This window comes from Acomys minous (genome assembly GCF_964271855.1).
Source record: "Acomys minous genome assembly, chromosome: 10".
NCBI classification, from domain to species: Eukaryota; Metazoa; Chordata; class Mammalia; order Rodentia; family Muridae; genus Acomys; species Acomys minous.
The window spans coordinates 74,016,362-74,036,170 of NC_140491.1; the positions used below are offsets into that span (position 1 = coordinate 74,016,362).

A 19,809-nucleotide genomic window follows, 5' to 3' on the forward strand; every position below is an offset into this window, starting at 1 on the left:
CTCGCATCCTCCTCTTAGTAATAGCATGCTCTCATTCTAAACACGAGAGACTGAGTTTGCTGAGGCCGAGTGTCATATTCAGAGTTCTGAAGCCAACAAGGGGCAGAGCTCTAGGATCCACTTCTTGGCTGAAAAGCACATCTATTTGTGTTTAATGCCACCTTTTAAGTGACCAAGGACATCATAAGTGGGTTTTGCTGTAATGACCCAACTCAACAGGGATTTCCCTGGTGGTGAATAACTTTGTACACATGTCCCATTCGGTAGAAACAATGGGAAGTATTGTTTCAGCCAGTGCGTTTCTCCGTGTGTTGGTTACCAGCAGGGCATGCCCTCTGCTTGTTGTTCATAGGAACATGCTCAAGGAATCCTGCAGGAAGGCCCCCATCCAGGATGTTACTGGACGACCTGCCTGGCGGAGTTTGTGCAAACAAAGTATGACACTGCTGGCTCAGCCAAAACCCCTGGCTGGTGCTGGAAGACTCTGTGACCCTCGCGGAAAAGGCTGCTGTCTTCATCACGCAGCCAAGATGCTGCTGCAGGGAGGCTCTCCAGCCTGTGCTCTGTCTGTCTAGGAGCTTCTGCGCAGACTCCTCTCCTCAGACACTGCATGCACATTGCTGGCCACACAAAATACTGGTCTAGTTGGGTTTCCTTTGCCTCCTGAGCCCCTTTTGTGTTGTTTCGTGTTGTTTGTAGGAGTCCTACAATCTGCTAGAATTCCTCCCCTAAAAATACAAAGCAAAACAAAATCGTGAGCTGGGCTGTGGTGGCATACACCTTTAGTCCCAGCACTTCGGAGGCAAAGGCAGGCAGAGCTCTGTGTTCGAGGGGGCTAGCCTGGTCTACAGAGTGAGTTCTAAGACAGTCAGGACTGCACAGGGAAACCCTGTCTCAAAAAAATTGTGATAAAATACACATTAACTTTTAAAAATGATTTGTCATTTTAAGTGTCAGTGCATTTCATCTGTAAAACTGAACCTGTATGTATCGAAGAGTTACCTGTACACAAACCATCCTTGGCAGCCGTTCTCCTTTCTGCCCCTGTGGCTCTGCCCGAGGAGCCTTATATAGATGGAGTCATACCCTGGTGTTCCTTTGAGTTAGGTTTTCACTTGGGCTTGTCCACGTGTATGTGTATCAGGATCACGGTCCTCGTGAGGCTGAGTAACAGCCCCACTGCGCAGCTGACTCACTGTGACACTGGAGGCCTTGTGTGGCTTAGCACCTGTCAGCCCTTCTGGCCTCCTCACTTTGGAGAGTCTTGACCTCCTGCTCTCTCCATTCCAGCCATAGTGCCTTCCTTCAGTCTCTGGGAAAGGAGCAGGCACCCCTCTTCTGCAGTGTGTGTCAGCCAGCCCAGGGTCTGGCCTGGAGCGTAAGGGGCTCAGCAAATGTGCACCAGTTTAGAATGGCCATTAGGCTCCTGGAATACAACCATGAGTACACTTCCCAGAGCCCATGAATGTGAGCTGCAGATGATCAGATGTATTGATCATTGGACTGGAAAGGGATTAGGATATTTCCATAATATAATGTGGTATGTTTCTTTTCCTAAAACAGATGTGCCCTTGTTGCTTCATGAGGAAATAATTAAATGTGTTTGATTAAGACATCCATAAGCACTCCCATGTACTGAGGCTACTGTCTGCTGCTGTCTCTTCTGCTGCCTCATGTTTGTTGTATCTGATGCTCTGAGTTGCTCTCTGAGTGTCTTTTTTCATCTTCTTTGATGTAAGGAAACTGAGTCTCATAGATGAAGTAGTTTTTTCTCAAGGACGACTGTCTTCTTGGTGATGGTAATGAAATAGGTCTGTCTGCTCTTGTATTTACTCATAGGCCAAGCTGAGTATCCGTGCGTCTGCCCTTCTTCTGTTGGCTCTTCCTACCCAGAATCCCCAGCTCCTCTTACCTTCCCCCATTCTTACTCCTTTTCCTTATACATTTTTTGACAATTGACTGGGTACTTGAATCCTAAAACAAATGGTTTTTTACAATGTCAGTAATAGTTACACACTGCTACACTTAGAAACCAATATTAATGGTGGTAATAGAACATTTGTCTAAAATATTGTACTGTATTAAGGCCACATTACATATAGTGATCTCATTTTTTAAAAATATATTTTATTAATTTATTCATATTACATCTCAATTGTTATCCCATCCCTTGTATCCTCCCATTCCTCCCTCCCTCCCATTTTCCCCTTATTCCCCTCCCCTATGACTGTGACTGAGGGGGACCTCCTCCCCTTGTTTATGGTCATAGGGTATCAAGTCTCTTTATATTGTCTTCAGATAGAGGATGTATCAGATATTAAACTGATAAGAACAGCTACTACACTTGATCTTAGCCAAAAGGCCGAGAAGCGATGATCTCATTTTTTTATATAGCCTATTTTTCTTGAGCGTTTATTGAGTCTAAATTTATGGGGTTTTTTTTTTTGTTTTGTTTTGTTTTGTTTGTTTTTTTTCTTTCATTTGAAATATAAACAAAGCAGTGAAAAGTTAGCTTTCTTTATTAAAGGTTTCTCAACAGTGGGTACCTATTGCAAATTATGTATGAAACACAAGATTGAAGTACTTCAAGAAGGTCTTTTTGGAGAACTTTAAGACGTTTCTTCTAGTCTTAGCTTCCTTTCTTTTCTGCCCCTCCTAGTATTTCAACAGGATTATGTTTTTGAATCAGTGGATCAAGTTTTAATTTTTCTGTTCCTTCCTTATACTGACATATGCTTTGGCAAAACAAAAAAGAGACCTAAACATGTCAGCATGATTTTTGTTCAGTGAATTAAAAACCATAAAAGTAACAAGATCAGATCCAAATCCCTAAACTCCTGGCTTGGTGGTTTCGTCCTGTTCAGTCCCAAGCTTCATATTACAACTTTGAAAGCTTTCTGCCTAGAAGCAAAAGTTCATGATTTATTTGAAATAGATTACAAGGATACAGGCCAGAAAGATTGAGGTTTGAATCCCAGTCCTGTCCCATGGGCCAGTCACTTAACATCCCTGAGACTCAGTTTCTTCTTTCGGAAGAATGGGGCTCTTAAGTTGAGAGGAGGGTTTTGCAGGGCTTAGTGAGGTCACTAATTCAGCTGGCTGCTTTGTCTTAACTTGAAATTCTTTTTGTGGTGGGAGAAAACAGTATGCAGTGGCCATGACATACTCAGCTTACACCCTCACTGCACACACTGAACATGTGTCCAGAGCATGGGAGGATTCTGGCACTGAGTCACCAGTGCTATCCCCAGAACATGGGACTGTACTGCGCCTCCTCAGCTTCCTCAGGATTGTTGCTCTGAGAGTCAAGAAGCATGGCCAGTGATGCCACTTCAGGGCAGAGCATTTTTGTTTTGTTTTGGCTTTTGGTTTTTGGTTCTGTTTTGTTTTGTGTTTTTGGTTTTTCGAGACAGGGTTTCTCAGTGAAGCATTGGCTGTCCTAAACTTGCTTTGTAGACTAGGCTGGCCTCAAACTCACAGCAATCCGCCTGCCTCTGCCTCCCAAGTGCTGGGATTAAAGGTGTGTACCACCATGCCTGGCTGCGTTTTGTTATAATAAGTCCAGTCAGTGGCTTTTGAGACAGGCCAGGGGTGACTTCACATAATGTGCCACACGCTGCCTGGGGCTGGCAGTGTGTGCCCATAATCAGAGCACTCGGGGGGTTGAAGCAAGAGGATCAGAATTTCTAGGTGAGACTGGGTGACATAGTGAGACCTGACTCAGAGAACCCCAAACAGCCACAAAGATACTGCACTTGGATGGACCTCATTTTCTTTACCTATAAAAATAGGGTTCATGGTGGCCAGTGTTATGTTGCCTTGACACAAGCTAGAGTCACTAGAGAGAAAGGGTGCCTCCATAAAATCGTGCTGTAGGCAAGCCTGTGGGGCATATTCTTACATAGTGATTGATGGGGAAGGGCTAGCCCATTATGGGTGGGCCATCCTGGGCTGATGGTCCTGGGTTCTATAAGAAAGCACGCTGAACAGGGTGTGAGGAGTAAGCCAGTAAGCAGCACCCCTCCATGGCCTCTGCATCAGCTCCTGCCTCCAGGTCCCTGCCCTGCTTTGGGTTCCTGTCCTGACTTCCTTCAGTGATGAACAGTGATGGTGAAGTGTGAGCCGAATGAACCCTTTCCTCCCCAGGTTGCTTTTGTCATGGTGTTTCATCACGGCAGTAGTAGCCTTAACTAGGACAGCTCATGATCTAGTAAGACCATTGGGGTATGGCTTTGCAGCCTGGCCTCTTGCTACTCCTTTTCTTGTTCTTATCTGCTCTTTCTGGTTCCTCAAGTGAAACATGGTTTCCTTGCACTATAGCTTTGTATTTGCTTGTTTCTTATGTTGCTCCCCGAGGTCTACTTGCTGTCTCCTACAAGCAAACTATCACATACCGCAAATGTTGCTGTGTAACCTTGCCTCCAAAATTATCCCTGATTGGCTAAATAAAAGGCATACCTTTTAAACCTACCTGGGCAGGGCAGCAGTGAGAAGCGGGGCTCAAGTTCACAGGCTTTGAGGATGGAAGGATCATGGGGAGGGGGCAGAGAGAGGTAGGAGAGGAGAAGAAGGAAGCTGACTGCCAGGAGTTAGCATGCAGGGAACCACGTGGTCAGGAGGAATTTACTCTGGATTAGCATGGGGAGAAGCAGCCCACATGGAAAGCATGTGCAAGTACTTATGGGGATATTGCATGGGAAGTAGCCAGATAGGGATGATTAAGGCAAGCGCACGGGATGTGGGGCTGGGTGGTCACAAGGCAGTTTAGGGGGTTGATATCTGCCCAGCCCCAGGTAAACTAAGGCTTATCTAAAATCCGTCAGGTACACGTCTTTTATTGATTATGTCAGTGGGTTAGATAATACTGCTGCAGTAATTACAGGTGTTAATAACAAACATTATTAGCAATTTATATTTTCTACAACATTGCACCTCATAGCTTTTGTACGTGCTCTTTCTTGGAAATCTCTCTAGCCCTGCCAGCACTAGAAATGTGAACTTACTCTTCAGAGCAATCTCCAACGCCTCACCGGGGATTGCAGCAGTAGACCTGTATTTCTCAAGCTCCGTGTTAGGTGCTGGTCTTTGCAGCCGTCCTGGACCTGAGCTGATGGAGGCTCTGCCTCAGCTTGTCTGTGATCCAGGGAACTCATGCTGCCTCTGAAAGCTCCTGCCCTGAGCTGACACACAGCATTTTACACACATGTCCTTAGGTCATACAAGTTTGTAGTCTAACCTCAGGGTAAAGAGCGTGTGTTCCTGCTTGTGTCTGTGTCAAGAGACCCAGAGCGGTGCTGAGTGGACCTAGTGAGCTGCCACAGTTAGATGTCATTTCTCTGGGACAGGCCTGCTGAGCTGAGCTGAGTTTCTCTGTGGCCTCTTATCTTCTCCCACGTCGGTCACCTCATACTCTGACAAATGTCTTTTTGCCTCTCTGCAGCTAATTTCCTTAGGAGCAGGATGAAGCTTTGTTGTGTGCATCCTACTCCGTTCCCTCAGCTTCTGGGACTCAGTGTTTACAGGACAGAGAATGGAAGGCTGGGCTGTGCTGCTTGGTTGTCATGATGATTAAATGGGGACTAGTGATGCTGTACGTGATAAAATGCCTTTCTTTATGGTTTACACTTGTTATGATGAAGATGCTGATAATACAACTGACATTTATCTGGGTGTGGCACACCTTTATCCCAAGACTTGAGTGGCAGAGGCAGGTGGACCCCAGTTCAAGGCCAGCCTGTCTACAGAGTGAGTTCCGGGATAGCCAGGCCACACAGAGAAATCCCACCTAATTAATAATAATAATAATAATAATAATAATAATAATAATAATAATAATAATAATAAATGTGTCAGGATCATTGCTAAATGAGTCACATGCTCATCTTATTTAGTTTCTGCCCACACATTAGATTCCCACTAGACAGCTGGGGATTTTGAGGAGAGGATATGTCTGCATCTTGTAAGTAGCTTGCTTGAGTTTTAACTCTGGTCTACGTAGCCTGTCTGGTTCCTTAATGTCTCTTACTTGCTCTTACTAGATGACTCACTAGAACTCAGCATGTCCATTGGCATCTATCAGGAGGGTGAAGGTCACCAGCTGACAGGTTGGAGCCATAGTCTATTGAGCTAACAGAGTAGTGTGTAATTCTTGGCTGAAGGTCAGTGTCTTACTAAACAGAGTAATTTTGTTGAACTTTTATATGTATGTGTGTGTCTCTTTTTCAGAGTAACCAGGGAACACAGAGAAATGCTGGTAAAACTGGCCAAGCAGAATACCAACAAGGCCAAAGAAAATTTACGGAAGGTTCGCACTAATGCAATGAATAAACTGAAGAAATCAAAGGACAAAACCTCAGAGGACACCATTAGACTCATAGAGAAGCAGGTACAGTTGCCAACAGATGTAGCATTTATATATGTCATCCAAGGAATCTGTGTCTGAAGCAAGGAGCAAAACGGAATGCTCTGGGCATTGAAGTCACATGATCAACACCAAGTCTCTTAAGTCTAGCTCTATGGTAGACCCTGGAAGGACCCACAGAAGCAGACAAGATGCCGCTGACCTCTGACAGTGTGCTGGGCTCTGGGCTGAATGCTGTATCCTCCTCACTACAGGAGGCTGCAGGCATAGCTGAGGGCCCAGCATTCACAAGGCTCCAGGCTCAGCCAAGGGCCCAGCATTCACAAGGCTCCAGGCTCAGCCAAGGGCCCAGCATTCACAAGGCTCCAGGCTCAGCCCCCACTGCTGGAGCAGCTGCACAACAGAGCTGAAGAGGGCATGAGGAGGCTGCGTCAGGGAATCTGGGGACCTGTGCGTGCTCTCTTGCTCATAGTGGTAGAAGTGGGATCCAGACCTAGGCAAACTGACCCTGGAGCTACATGCTTTGCTGTCTAGCTTCCCGGCTGCTGGGGAGAGAGCAGCTGTGTTCTCTCTGTGCCAAGCGCTCCTTCTGCTGGAGGGAGGGGGTGAAAGGCCCGGGGCCAGGTAGCCCAGCACGCGCAGAGGTGCTATAGAAGAACATTTCCCCTTGGGCCCACAGGTCATGAACGGTCTTAGGTACCAGGGTGAGGAATTTGGATGTGAGCATGTGCCAAGCGGCTCCACGTTGGCTGTGCATCCGTCAGTTACTGGTAGCCACAGTTATGCTGCATAACTAGAAACCCACACTGAAAGCCTCAGGGCACCCGCGTCATTGCTCATCTCGTTTTTCTGAGCCAGCTGGGGTGTAGCTCTTCTAGGCTGGGCTTGCGAGCTCAATTTCAGATCACACATTGGGCTCAAGTTTGCTTTGTACATCTCTCAATCTTCCAGAGTCAACAAGTGTCCTTTCTTGACAACAGCAGGCGCCAGGACTATGAATCCAACCGCCTGACTCACTGTAAGGCCCTGCTCTTGCCCCTTCCCATTGCCTACGCTTGTTTTTCAGGCCAAGCCAGATGGTATTGTTGCCAAGAAGTCTATACGTACTTCATAGAGGTCTGTGGGGCATATGTGAATATTTGATTATACTTTACCCTCAGGAAAAACGGAGGTGTTCGGGATTTAGGGAAGTGATTCAGTCAGTGACATGTTTGCTGTGCAAGAACAAGATCTTGAGTTTGATCCCTCAGAACCCACATGAAACCCCAGCAGAAAGCCAGGAGGGGTGCAGAGGTGGGAGCCCTGGGGCTCACTGGCCAGACATTCCAGGTTCAATGAGAGGCCCTGCCTGAAACCCGAGGTGGAGAGTGGCTGATGGGTAAAAGAAAAGAAGCGCGTGGTCTCCACACTTGCGCACACACATGTGCACTTGGACCTCCCCATCCCCACCCCCGTATCTGAGACCTGCTCCCAAATTCTAAGTCAGTGAAGCTGGAATGGTGCCTGGGAATTTTAAACTGCATCCCAGGCAATTCTCATACAGTAACTGTCTTGAAAGATCTCATTTTTTTTCAGACAAAGAGAGCACATGTGTGCTTACAAAAGTAACTGTGTGACCAGGTGGAGGATAGGGTAGGGGGCAGGAAGGGGGATCGATCAGGATTTAGAAGATGAAATGAGTAATGTTTAGTGTCATACAGAGTGTTGGATAGGCCCCAAGGCTGCTGTGTGCACAATGAAAGCATCATGTTGGGAAAGTTGAAAACAAAATGGGGTCGGATGAGGCATGAGCAGAAGCCAGCAGAGCAGGGAGCTGCTGGAGGCCTGGGGGAGGCATGGAAGGGGCCACTGCCCTCAAAATGGAGCAGTAGCTAGCATTTTGGTTGTAGGTCAGCCAACAGTCACCTAAGGGAATTTTGACTTCTGGCTGTTGCTTTTATATTTCCTGATTCAGTATAGCACCTAGAAATAATGTTTTTAAAGATTTTTAATATTATGTATGCATTTATGTGGGGGATATACAGTGAGTGCAAGTGTCTGCAAAGTCCATAAGAGAGTGTCAGAGTCCCTGGAGGTGGAGTTACAGGACCTAAAGCGTCTGACGTGGGTGCTGGGAACTGAACTTGTATCATCTGGAAGAGCAGTAAGTGCTCTGAACTGCAGGCTAAGCCACCTCTCCAGCTTTGGAGCGTGTTGTTTAAATGTTTCCCTGATACTTCTGCAAAAGTGTTCTTTGACAGAAGGACCAGAACGTGTGTGTGCAGCTGCTGTCCTGTGACCGTGGAGAGCTTACTTGACCCTTGGATCTGTTTTTCCTGTAAAGGTTTTGGTCCTGTCTGCTTGAAAGGGCTCCTAGGATGCTAGACGGTGGGTGCCGTTAGGACGCCTAGCGTTTAGATTCTCAAGTCCCCCCTGCTGTCTTTCTACCCTCCTGGTTCACTCAGAGGGACATTCATAGAGTAGGCTGTCTCTCCAAAGAGAGCCTGCTCCTCCTTAGTACACTGAGGACGGCGGGAGTGGGGGAGGGGTCATCTCTGCAACAGACACATGGCTTTTGTGTGCTTTCTGATAGTAGGCTTCGGGCCTCCTGAGCTGCCAGGCTCCCCTCATTCAGCAAGTTGGAGTCTGCCGCAGAGTGCAGAGTGCATGCTCCTTGAAGAAGGAAGGCTGATCAGATAATCAGTGCTCTTGTTAAAACACACTTGACAGAGACCTTGCCAGAAGCCTTCTCTCGCTGCGCTGGCTTCTACCCTTTTCAGACTGTACTTTCCCTCCAGTGCGTCCTACCATCTGTTATTCTTTCCAAGTGAAAATACTTTGTTCTTCTGATACTGAACTGGTGCCTGGCTACTGTGAGACAGAATGAAGACAGCCACGACGTCTCAGCCGAGTAGGTGACCATCATCAGCATCTCGGTGTGCTCCTGCAGGCTGGGAAATCCCACCCTGCACAGCGCAGCAGCCTCTCCAGTGTGAACGTCTGGTGGAGAGCCATCGTTTCCTTGTTACTCTTCCCTTGTTAGTAGCCTCGCTTACAGTCAGCGTGTGGCTGAGGCTGGTGTGGAAAGCAGTCGGAGGCAGCCCAGGGCATCATGTTCTTTCTCTATTTGGACAGCGCCAAAGAAGTTTTTGCCATTGGTTGGTTGGTTTTTGCTTTGCTTTATATAATTAAAGCTGTTGGGTGACTGTTCCTTCATCAGCAGTTTAAAGTACTATCTGGCCATTATAAAGACTGTGTAACAGTCTGGAGGAGAATCATCCCATAAACGCACAATGTGGAGAGGCACTCAGCATTTTGAAATAGCCCTTTCCTTTTCTTCAACACATAGTTCTAAACAGTATTGAGTTGTACAATATATGTAAACTTTTGAATCCAGGTTTAACTTTTCATCTGTTATTAAGGTGACTAGCTGTTTATGTGTCTGAAAAAATTTTACAAATGGCAACTTCTCACAGCTGCTAAATAATTCATCTTGCACTATGGAAAATTGTCTTTTAGAAGCTCTGCTTTTAGATATTTTTATTTTTAAAAATCTTGTTTAAATTTTCTAAAACTTATATTAGTGAGGTTTCAGTGAATATCTTCCCCTGGGGAGCACCCCAGGTCTAGCTTACAGAATAGAGAAGTGCACTGGCTGGCTTATTTGTTTTCTCGCTGGGGCTGGGGCTTGACCTGAGAGCCCTACATATGCTTTGTAAGCACTCTACTCCAAGCTCAGAAACGCATTTTTTAAAAAGGTTCTTAATATAGCTTTCCAAAATCACTCGAGTTTGTAGAGTGTCAGTGTCTCAAACTCATGCACATGGTTTCCTTTATGTGTCTGAGGTGGGACTCATGATCCTCCTGCCTCAGCCTTCTGAGGGCAGGGACTAGAGGTGCGCACCACCGCGCCCAGCTTAGCCTATCTTTTGCTGAGTCCTAACATTTGAGCTGAGTTTCTGTTCTTATGAGACAGTGCCTTGCTATGTAACACTAGCTGGCCTGGCACTTCTTATGTAGCCCAGGTGGTCTCAGATCCATCCGAGTCCTTCTGTCTTAGTCTCCCAAGTACAAGGATTAAAGGCGTGCGCCACCACAGCCCAGCAATAAATAATTCTAAAAATTGTCCATGTTAATAAAATATTTTCCTAACTTCTATATAAATTCCAATAATGGAAGTTCAAGGGACATAAAAATATTTTCAGAAACTTGGTTCCTAGTTTTCTATTATTATACATAACATACTAATGACACACACAACCCCTTAACTGATTAAAGTTGACAATTTCTTTTAGATACATTCCAAAGTCACAAATCAGAAATAAAAGGTTTGAGGCAGCTGTCATAGCATCCTCTATGAAGGCTATAAAAATTTATATTAATAAGAACAAACAAATGAATTATGAAAGAGGATAGAAAGCTAATGTTTTGTTCAGTTCTGATCTTGTCACAGTGGTGGTGAAGTACAAAAAAAAAATAAAGTGGTGGCGCACTTGGGAAGCAGAGGCAGGCGGATCTCTGTGAGTTCGAGGCCAGCCTGGTCTACAAAGCCAGTCCAGGACAGCCAAGGCTATACAGAAAAGCCCTGTCTCAAAAAACCAAAATAAATAAATAAAATTATTTATTTACTTACTTACTTTTTGTGTATGTAAGGCAGGGTTTTCCTTGGCTGTCCTGGAACTCAGACATCTGCCTGCCTCTGCTTCCCAAGTACTGGAATTAAAGGCATATTCCACCACGCCCGGCTGAATTTATTATTTTTTAAACAGTAGACTATACAGTAACAATACAATTACATTTTTATAAAGAAAACTTGTGGCTGGAGAAGTAGCTCAGTGGTTACAAGGACTGCTTGTGCTTACAGAGGACTCAGGTTCTAGGGGATCTGACCTCTGTGGGCACCAGGCATGTGTGTGGTGCCCACACATATATGTGCACGCAGAATACACATAAAACAAAATTAGTAAGTCTAATAAAAATGTTTTAAAGATACTTAGGCATACAAAGATCAGTAACTTTAATTATCAACTATTAGGGGTAGTCGTTTCAGTGATGTGACTCTGAACAGCCTTTTAGCTTATGAAATTGACCTTCTCTTCTGAAATCATTTTTAAAATTCTTTGGAGGCCAGATTCTCTTGAAATATTTTTATAACAACCTTTCTTTCATCTCTGGTGTATAAGATTGACATGGTCAAGATGCAGGTTCTGTCTCAGTCATTGTATCTGACCGGACTCCCTCAGCCCCTAGCCTAGCCCAGCTCTGCTGCGGGACCAGAGATGTCCCTGCTCAGGTCTGACATCTGCCAGCCTGCTGTGGTACCTTCGCTTCAGTCTGCCACAAATGGGCCTGCTCAACATTAAAGCATTTGGCAGAAACCACCAGTGACTCTGGCCAAGATCCTTTCACTGCTGTCTTCTTCTGAGGAGCAGCACTCTCTGAACTGAAGCCCGGTGCTGGTGGGGCTGACGGAGGGGAGGGCCCTGCAGGCAGGAGGCAGCCAGGAGGCAGGCAGGGGCTAGACCTGGTAAGGCCATCCTCAGGAAGGGTGGCTGTGTGCAGGCCTGCCCAGAGGTCCTCTGTGCTCCTGTCACCTGCTTCTCCATCCCTGTCGTTCACATTGATGGTGCTGGTAGTACTGGTGGGGTTGGTGATAAGTGATATAACATAAAGCAGGACGTGAGAGTAAAGATGGTTCTTGCTTTGGAGTCAGGCAGTCAGACTGTAGCTCTTTCCTTGGCAGCTATGTAAGTGAACAAATGGCTTTGCTCATCTGTAAGTTGGGATGGTCTGTGCCCATCTCACAGGAGCACAGGAGGACCAGAAGACACATGTGCTTAGCTGTGACTAGTATGTGATGGTTCTTGATAATTTTCACTCTGTTCATCCACTCTGGTTCCTGATCTTGTGCTTTTAAAGGACATGGAACTGAGTCCTTCAGTGACCCTAGCACATCGTGGATGGGATGAGGAAGGCGGAGGCTGGGTAGTGTGGGGTAGGATTGTCAAACCGGCCACCAGGAGTGAAGTTTTGGACACACCATGTCACATAAAAAGTTAGTGGGCAGAGCAGAATGGACAAAGCAATCCTGCCCAAGTTACTTGGCTTAGTTTTCTGTAGAATGGGGACAATAACTGTCTTTTTTATAGAAATTATGTGAGATGGTCAGATTTCAACAAATGAGTTAACAGAAACAGAAACATTTCATACAGTAGAAACTCTTATGCACTAGCTAGGTGAAAATATGCTAAGGGACACAACAGCGTTTCATGGGTCATGTGGATTGTCAGCCAGTAGGAGCTGCTGCTGGTGGTATCATTAGTCATCAGTATTTTACAAAGTCCGATAAAGATGAAAATGGTGAGCCTGCAGGTAACCTGTTCCCAAGGGCCCTTTGTACCTATTAGCTGGTTTAAAAAAAAAAAAAGAGCTAGTAAATACTTTCATTGATGGATTATCGTGCAGTCAGAGAGTGGTGGTAAAGTCACAGTGACAGCAGCCAGCATTTGCATAAGATAACCAGAGTGTAGTGTGCTTGTGTGGTCCTTTTTACTTACCTGTCAGTTGAGGAGAAGGAATAGCACCCTCACTGATGTGCGAGGACACCCGCTCAGGCAGATGCCATGGCTCATGTTTTCCCGTATTGTCAGACTGTTAGCTCTCGTTCCAGCCTGCAGTGCTGCTGTGTTGCTAGGCGCTGCTCCTGGCCTACGCAGGGCAGCTGCTGAGGAGGAAACCAGCTGCCATGCTGAGTCCGGCCACTCTTCCAGAGTATCTGGCAGCCCCAGGAGCTGTGCTTTTTCCAGCTGAAAAATGTGTAGATTTTAGTATGGTGAGAGCTTGGCTACGTTCCTGCCTGGGACCAATTGCTGCAAGACCTTTTTAGTTTCTGCTCTTTCAAACCACGGATTTAGTTCCTAATTCCTGGCCAAGGCCTGTGGTCGGCAAATAAAGATGTCAAGCAGCTGCCGTGCTGCTGAGCATACAGATCTGCACGCTGTGCTAGCCCTTGGAGCTTCCTGCCAAAGCGCCTGCCTCCATTTCAACCTCATTTAAAGTTAGAAGGGAGCTTGCAACACGTACTAAATCATGTTTCATTCTTAGAAAGGCATGCATACTTTTGCAGAAAAACTTCCTGAGAACATGGTATGTGCTCTGTCTTAGGTGGGATGTGACCAATACAGACCTGAATAGCACATTATTCATCTTCCCATCACTAAAAGATAGAATATTAAGATTTTGGCATGTTATATACATATATGAAAGGAATTTAAACGGAGTCACCATATAATGGAAGAAACTGCCCCAACTAGACATCTTATGCCACCAAGAAGACATTTTATGCCCCTAGGTAAAAAGCTCCACTGCCAAGAATGGGCTATGTCTTGTTGAGTTGTTGACCAAAATGGTCCCATAGACCATCTCCCTAAGAAAGAAAAAGAAGAAAGGAAAAAAAAATCACAAGGAATTGCTAAGACTATTGATGACTCTCTATAACTTGGTGGTAAGGCTCTGTTCCTGAAGGCAACTTATGTCATAAGGCATGTGTAAATCCAGCTGGTGCCCAGCTACAAACTTTGTGACCTACAACAGAGGTCTGCCTGTAAGATATATTGATGTAATAATGTCACAAATATTGTAGGAGTAACTAAGCCACTCCCTTTATTTGCTTGTTTACCTATTTCTTTATTTATTTTTGGATTGAAGGCCCGTTCCGTGCAATGGAACCCATCCATGATACTGATGAAGTGTTCAGGAAACTGAGACTAGGCAGGTCATATACCTAGAGAAAAGTTTACTGTTATTATTCTGCTAAAGGAACCTAGCAATAAAATGACCCCTAGTGGCATATTGCTTTACTTATAGAACAGAGCTTAACCTATAGCTTAGCCCCATCAGAAAAGCTTATTTTTGTAATAGGTGATAATTAACACAGAGACCCACAGATGGTCAAACTAGATGTTGAAGACTCAGCTCTTAAAGGATTGTCACTATCAAATCCTTCCCCTCAAGGCTCAGGGATCTATGTGGAAGAGGAGGCACAATGTTTGTTAAGAAGCCGGGCGGGGGGGGGGGGGTATGATTCCAAGGAAGCAGTGCCTTCCAATACAACAGGACTGATACACAAATGAATTCACAGAGACTGACAGCAAGCACAAGACCTGCACAAGTTCCCAGCAGACAGAGCCCCAGCATAGAGAAGGGGGAGTGGACACACAGCCCCGCCCCTAACCAAGAAGCTATTTTCGGTTGATACCTTCTGGAAACTGGAAAGTCAGTTTTCTCAAGGAAAGTGTCACTGGGCACATCAGCCACACTATAGGGCATGCCCTGTGTCCAGGAATAAACAGACTCCGGTTGTTTCCTTTTTTTGAGAGAGAGAGGGAGGGAGGGAGGGAGGGAGGGAGGGAGACAGGGGGAGAGAGGGAGAAAAACCATGAAGATAAGAAAAGTCTGAGGAAGGGCCGGGTGTGGTGGTGCATGGCTTTAATCCCAGCATTCGGGAGGCAGAGGCAGGCAGATCGCTGTGAGTCCAAGGCCAGCCTGGTCTACAAAGCGAATCCAGGACAGCCAAGGCTACACAGAGAGACCCTGTCTCGAAAAACAAGAAAAAGAAAAAAGAAAAATCTGAGAGAAGTTGAGGGAGGAAAGGGGAATATATTATGAAAAAAATGTTTAATGAAGATTAAAAGGTTTTGGCATGTGTCTTTTGTTGAAATATTTTATAGATTAGTTTTCGTCTACAGATACGTAAACAGAAGTTTTTATTTTAAACTGTTTTTTTCTTTAATTGAAGGACAGCATAAACATGTCTCCAAGATGTTAAGAATATCGTGAAGCACTTTTTCTTATTTTTATTTTGCATATTTTTTATTATACAAATGTGACCCATGCTGGAGTCGTAGTCAGATGTATTTTCTCTCCTTGAGAATTTGACCCGGCCATTGTAATGCCTCTATGTGTTCATCTGCTTCCCCATCCTATAACTTTAGATTTTCTGATTTTTTTCTTCACTATTCAAAATTAAGTGGGGGTTGGAGAGTTGGTTTCAGTTAAGAGTGTGCCCTGCCCTCACAGAGGACCCAGGCTCAGTTCCCATCACCCACTTCAGGCCTGTCTGTTTCAGCCTCATCATGCCTACACTTGATGTAGTGCACATAAACCATGCAGCCATGTGCACACACAGATAGAGTTTTCAACTTGCCTTTGTTAAAGCCAACAGAACATCTTCATACCTAGACCTTAAGAACTTGGCGGCTGGGGAGCTGGCTGATGATGAAGAGCACCTGTTGCTCTGCCCGGGTTCGGCTCCCAGCAGCCACATGGTGGCCCTTCCCCACCATAGCTCTAGTTACAGGGAACCGTACATGTCGATAGACAAACACAGAAAAGAATGTAAAACAGCAGCAGCTTGGGGCTGGAGAGCTAGCTGTGTGGTTGAGTGCTGGCTGTTCTACAGGACCCAGGCTTGCTTCCCGGCACCTACGTGGTGGCTCACACGCATCTGTGACTCCAGTTCCCTGCGTCTTACATGCTCCTCTGGCCTTCTTGGACACCAGTCACACACATGATGCACAAACACACAGAGAGCCAAAACATCCATACATAAAGTAATATCTATAACATTTATACAATATTTTATGTAATATAACATATAAAGAATATGTTCAGATCATGTCCGCATGATAATTTCCCAGTTGAGGCATTTGCAGCAGTTTGCTTTCCTACTGTGATGCAGGAGCATGCTCATTCACTGTAGCTTGCTGGGTCTGAATATTGTAATTAGAAACAGTAACGTCAAGTTTTGTTAGCAGTGATAGCTGAAGGTGTATCTTGTTTTAATTTGCATCTTTTGTGTCTCCTGAATTTTCTGTGTTTGCTGATCAGATGCGCATTTCTTTTTCTTTCTTTCTTTTTTTTCTATTTATCTCTAAGATCTTACTATTCTTTATATCAGTTCATCTAAAGGCTTTCTGAAATAGAATAGCCAAGGTGTAAGGCATTCTAGAAGCCTGTGGGTCCAGATGACCCTTTTGTGGGGTTGAACGATCCTTTCACAGAGGTCACATGTCAGATAGCCTGCATATCAGATATTTATATTCAGTGCATAACAGTAGCAAAATTACAGTTATGAAGTGGTGACAAAAATAATCTTATGGTGGGGGGGGCGGGTCAGCACAACACGAGGAACTGTAATAAAGGGCCACAGCATTGGGAAGGTTGAGGACCACTGCTCTGGGGGCTTATTACTTTACTTTATAGTGCTTTATAGTAGTTTTAAAATGTTGGCTTGTAGAATCAAATTGCTGTATATTAAAGTCTGATGTTATGACTTTCTGACTGCACCCGGAAGAAGTGGTCTGTCTTATTTTTCTTACCTGTAGAAGGGGAATAGTCACAGCTGTTCTGAGGGACTGCTGTTAAGAACCAGTAACAAGCCAGGCATGGTGGCGCAGGCCTTTAATCCCAGTTCGAGGCCAGCCTGATCTACAAAATGAGTCCAGGACAGCTAGCGCTACACAGAGAAACTGTGACTCAAAAAAACGAGAGAGAGAGAGAGAGAGAGAGAGAGAGAGAGAGAGAGAGAGAGAGAGAGAGAGAGAGAGAGAATCAGTAGCAATGTCCATGTCCATTTCCTAGTGCAGAGCTAGGATGGCCTCAGCCAATGTGAACCTTGTCACTATCAGTATTTCCCAGAAACTTCTGCATGTTTCAGGAACATCTGTCCCCCTACTCCAGTCATCAAAGTTCAATTTGTGTTCTTGCAGATCAGCCAAATGGCCGACGACACCGTGGCAGAGCTGGACCGGCATCTGGCAGCAAAGACCAAAGAGCTCCTCGGATGAAAGTCAGCAGTCACAGCCGCACACCAGAGTCCAGTTTCATCCCTTAGGTGCCAAGCTGGTGCCTCCACTACTGTCACCGTCATTCGAGACTGTCCCTGCTGCTCCTCCATGGGAGGCTGAGCCTCCTGTTGGGCTGCTCAGACTTGCGAATCTCTTGCTTGTTTCCCTGCCCAGCCTTGTACTGCCCTAAACCTCTGATGTGAAGGCCCTCAGAGAGAGGATGTCTGCTGTTGGCAGTGACCCTGACTGTGTGATGCCACGACAGGGCTGGGCCACTGTCAGGCTTAGCAGCTCCTTTCAGACAGTGAATGAGGCCCTGCCCTCAGGTACACTCGTTTGCACTAATGTGGGCCTTCACTCCGACTGCTAATGATGAAGCAGGCGCAGAGGAAAGATGGAGTGCTCGGATGGAAGAGCCCCAGAGCTTGTTTATAAAGCCACAAGAGCAGGCTTTGGCTGGTCACCCCACGTGCTGCTCCTCGTGGGGTGGGCTCCCACTCCTGCCCTGTTTACTGTGGCATCAGTCGTACCCTCTGGGCAGTCTCTCTGCCTCCACATGTAGGCCCCATTTTGGCCTTGGCTCCTCTTATTTAAACCTCCATTTTTCTTTTCTGTTCATCTGTTTCTTGACGGAATTACCAGAGAGAATGGCACAGAATAACCTTGAAGTTGTCTGTGTACTTACGTTGTGAGTAAATTGGTAGCTGCTCACCAAATGCCCTTCCCTTCCTGTCACTCCGCTCTCGGCTCTCAGCATTTATTTGGAAATGAGCTGCGGTTTCCCCAGGGCCTGTCTTCCTGATAGGTGCTTTGTCGTGGCCCATCTTTTTTTTTTCATTGTTGTGTGTGTGTGAGAGCATGCGCATGCGTTTACACGTGTCGGTGTGCACTCATGAAGGCGCACACGATAGCATTCATGTAGAGGTTGGACAACGCCCAGGAGTCAGCTCTTTGAGTGTGCGGGACCTGGGGATAGAACTCAGACTCTCGGTGTTGCGTCGAGCACCTTTATCCACTGAACAGCTCGCCATTGTAGTGTGGCATTCAGTGCCAAGTTAGGTTAGTTTGTCTTTTTTCCCGTCTCCTGCAATCATTTTTTTCATTCATTCAATTATAAGAAAGTTATGTGTTAGAAATTATTTGTAATCTTCACAGGAAGCCAGACAGATATATACCACCTACACCCACAAATAACGGAAACAGAACCACAGTGCTAGGAACTGACTCTTCTCAGACAGTGGAGTAGGGAAGTGATAGAGTATTTTCTTATTTATTTATTATTATTCGTTTTTCCTGATGACAGGGTCTCTCTACGTAGCCCTGGCTGTCCTGGAACTTACTTTGTAGTCCAGGCTGACTTTGAACTCACAGAGATCTGCCTGCCTCTGCCTCCCAGGTGCTGGGCATGTGCCACCACGCCTGGCTGGGGACAATTTCCATTGGTTATCAGCCTCATTTTACAAGGTGTCAAGTTTCTCAAGCAGCTCCGCTCAGCTAGCAAGCAGCAAAGCAGAGATAAAAGTTGCAGGCGGGGTTCCAGAGCCGCTGCTTCCCACTGAGGCCTGGGGTGAAAGGGCCATTCCCTGCCCCCAGTGCCCTCCTGCCACCCCCCGACCCCCCTCCAGCGCATGCCAACCAGGGGTCCTGTACTGAGTCAATCCTGAGACAACTCCCTATTGTCTGGGGTTCTGCGCTCAACCCCGGAAAAGTGCCCCTCTTCTGATGACAGTTCCAAGTCTAGAGCTCACAAACCTAGCTCCCAGCCCCCTCATTTGATCCAGTTAGTTAACCAGAGTGCTGCTCAGGACTTGGGAAGTCGGTTTACCGGCTTTCTAGAATGCTCAGTCCGCAGATGAGCAGGACGGGGCAAGATACCAGCAAGTGTGGATCCTCTCCATGGCACCCTGTGTGCCCACACCCCTAGCACTCCAGCTGGCTAACCCGAAGAAGCCAAGCCACCTGCTGCGTCAGCTGTAGGCTGGATGCTAGAACCCAAAGGAGTTGTTACCCCCCGGCTTTGATCGGGGCCACTACACTGAGCGGAGTCACCCTCAAAAGTGCCTCAAGCAGGAAAATTTGTTCCAGTTCTAGGTGGGGAAACCCAGCCGAAGTGGCCTGTGCTAGGTAACTAGCCTCCTGCTGCTGCCTCTGCCTGCATTGGTACAACATGCTGTGAAATAGCCAGTGAGGATTCAAGGTTAGGATTAGGCCAAGGATCAAAGGACCGAGGATGCTCTCTACCCCGCCTACCTACCCTCTAAACCAGAGATCAAGGGGAAGTTAGCCCAGGACAGCAGCCTGAGCCACATGGCAGAGGCTTTGCCAGGGTTCAGTTCTGTGAGTGGCCAGAATTCTCACTGCAAATGTGCTGCTCAAAGATGCAGGATTTTTTAATAAACAGAGGAAATGATAAATTATGTTGTAACTCCACTCCAAAGGCATTTGGTTCTTAACAGCCAAATCCTCTGTAGTCTTTAAATAAACAAAACTTATTTGGTGAACAGACGGGGGGGTGGGAAGGGATGAAAGATTTTCAGTACTTGGGTTCCACATGTCAACAATTTCTCTCCTGTGTGTATGTTGGCCAGAGCCATATATCATGATAAATGAATAAAGGAAAGC

General features: G+C 46.1%; 1 protein-coding gene across 2 annotated transcripts in view; it reads left to right on the forward strand.

The window, feature by feature from the left end:
* The window catches only part of MRRF (mitochondrial ribosome recycling factor), a 54,033-nt gene extending 36,130 nt beyond the window's left edge, over window positions 1-17,903 (forward strand). For both annotated transcript variants that reach the window (XM_084797546.1, XM_084797547.1), the window contains 2 exons: window positions 6,226-6,385; window positions 17,110-17,903. In XM_084797546.1, the coding sequence (XP_084653672.1) occupies window positions 6,226-6,385; window positions 17,110-17,187 (238 nt within the window). In that variant the 3' untranslated portion in view covers window positions 17,188-17,903. The remainder of the gene's footprint in view (window positions 1-6,225; window positions 6,386-17,109) is intronic.
* Window positions 17,904-19,809: the final 1,906 nt, after the last annotated feature.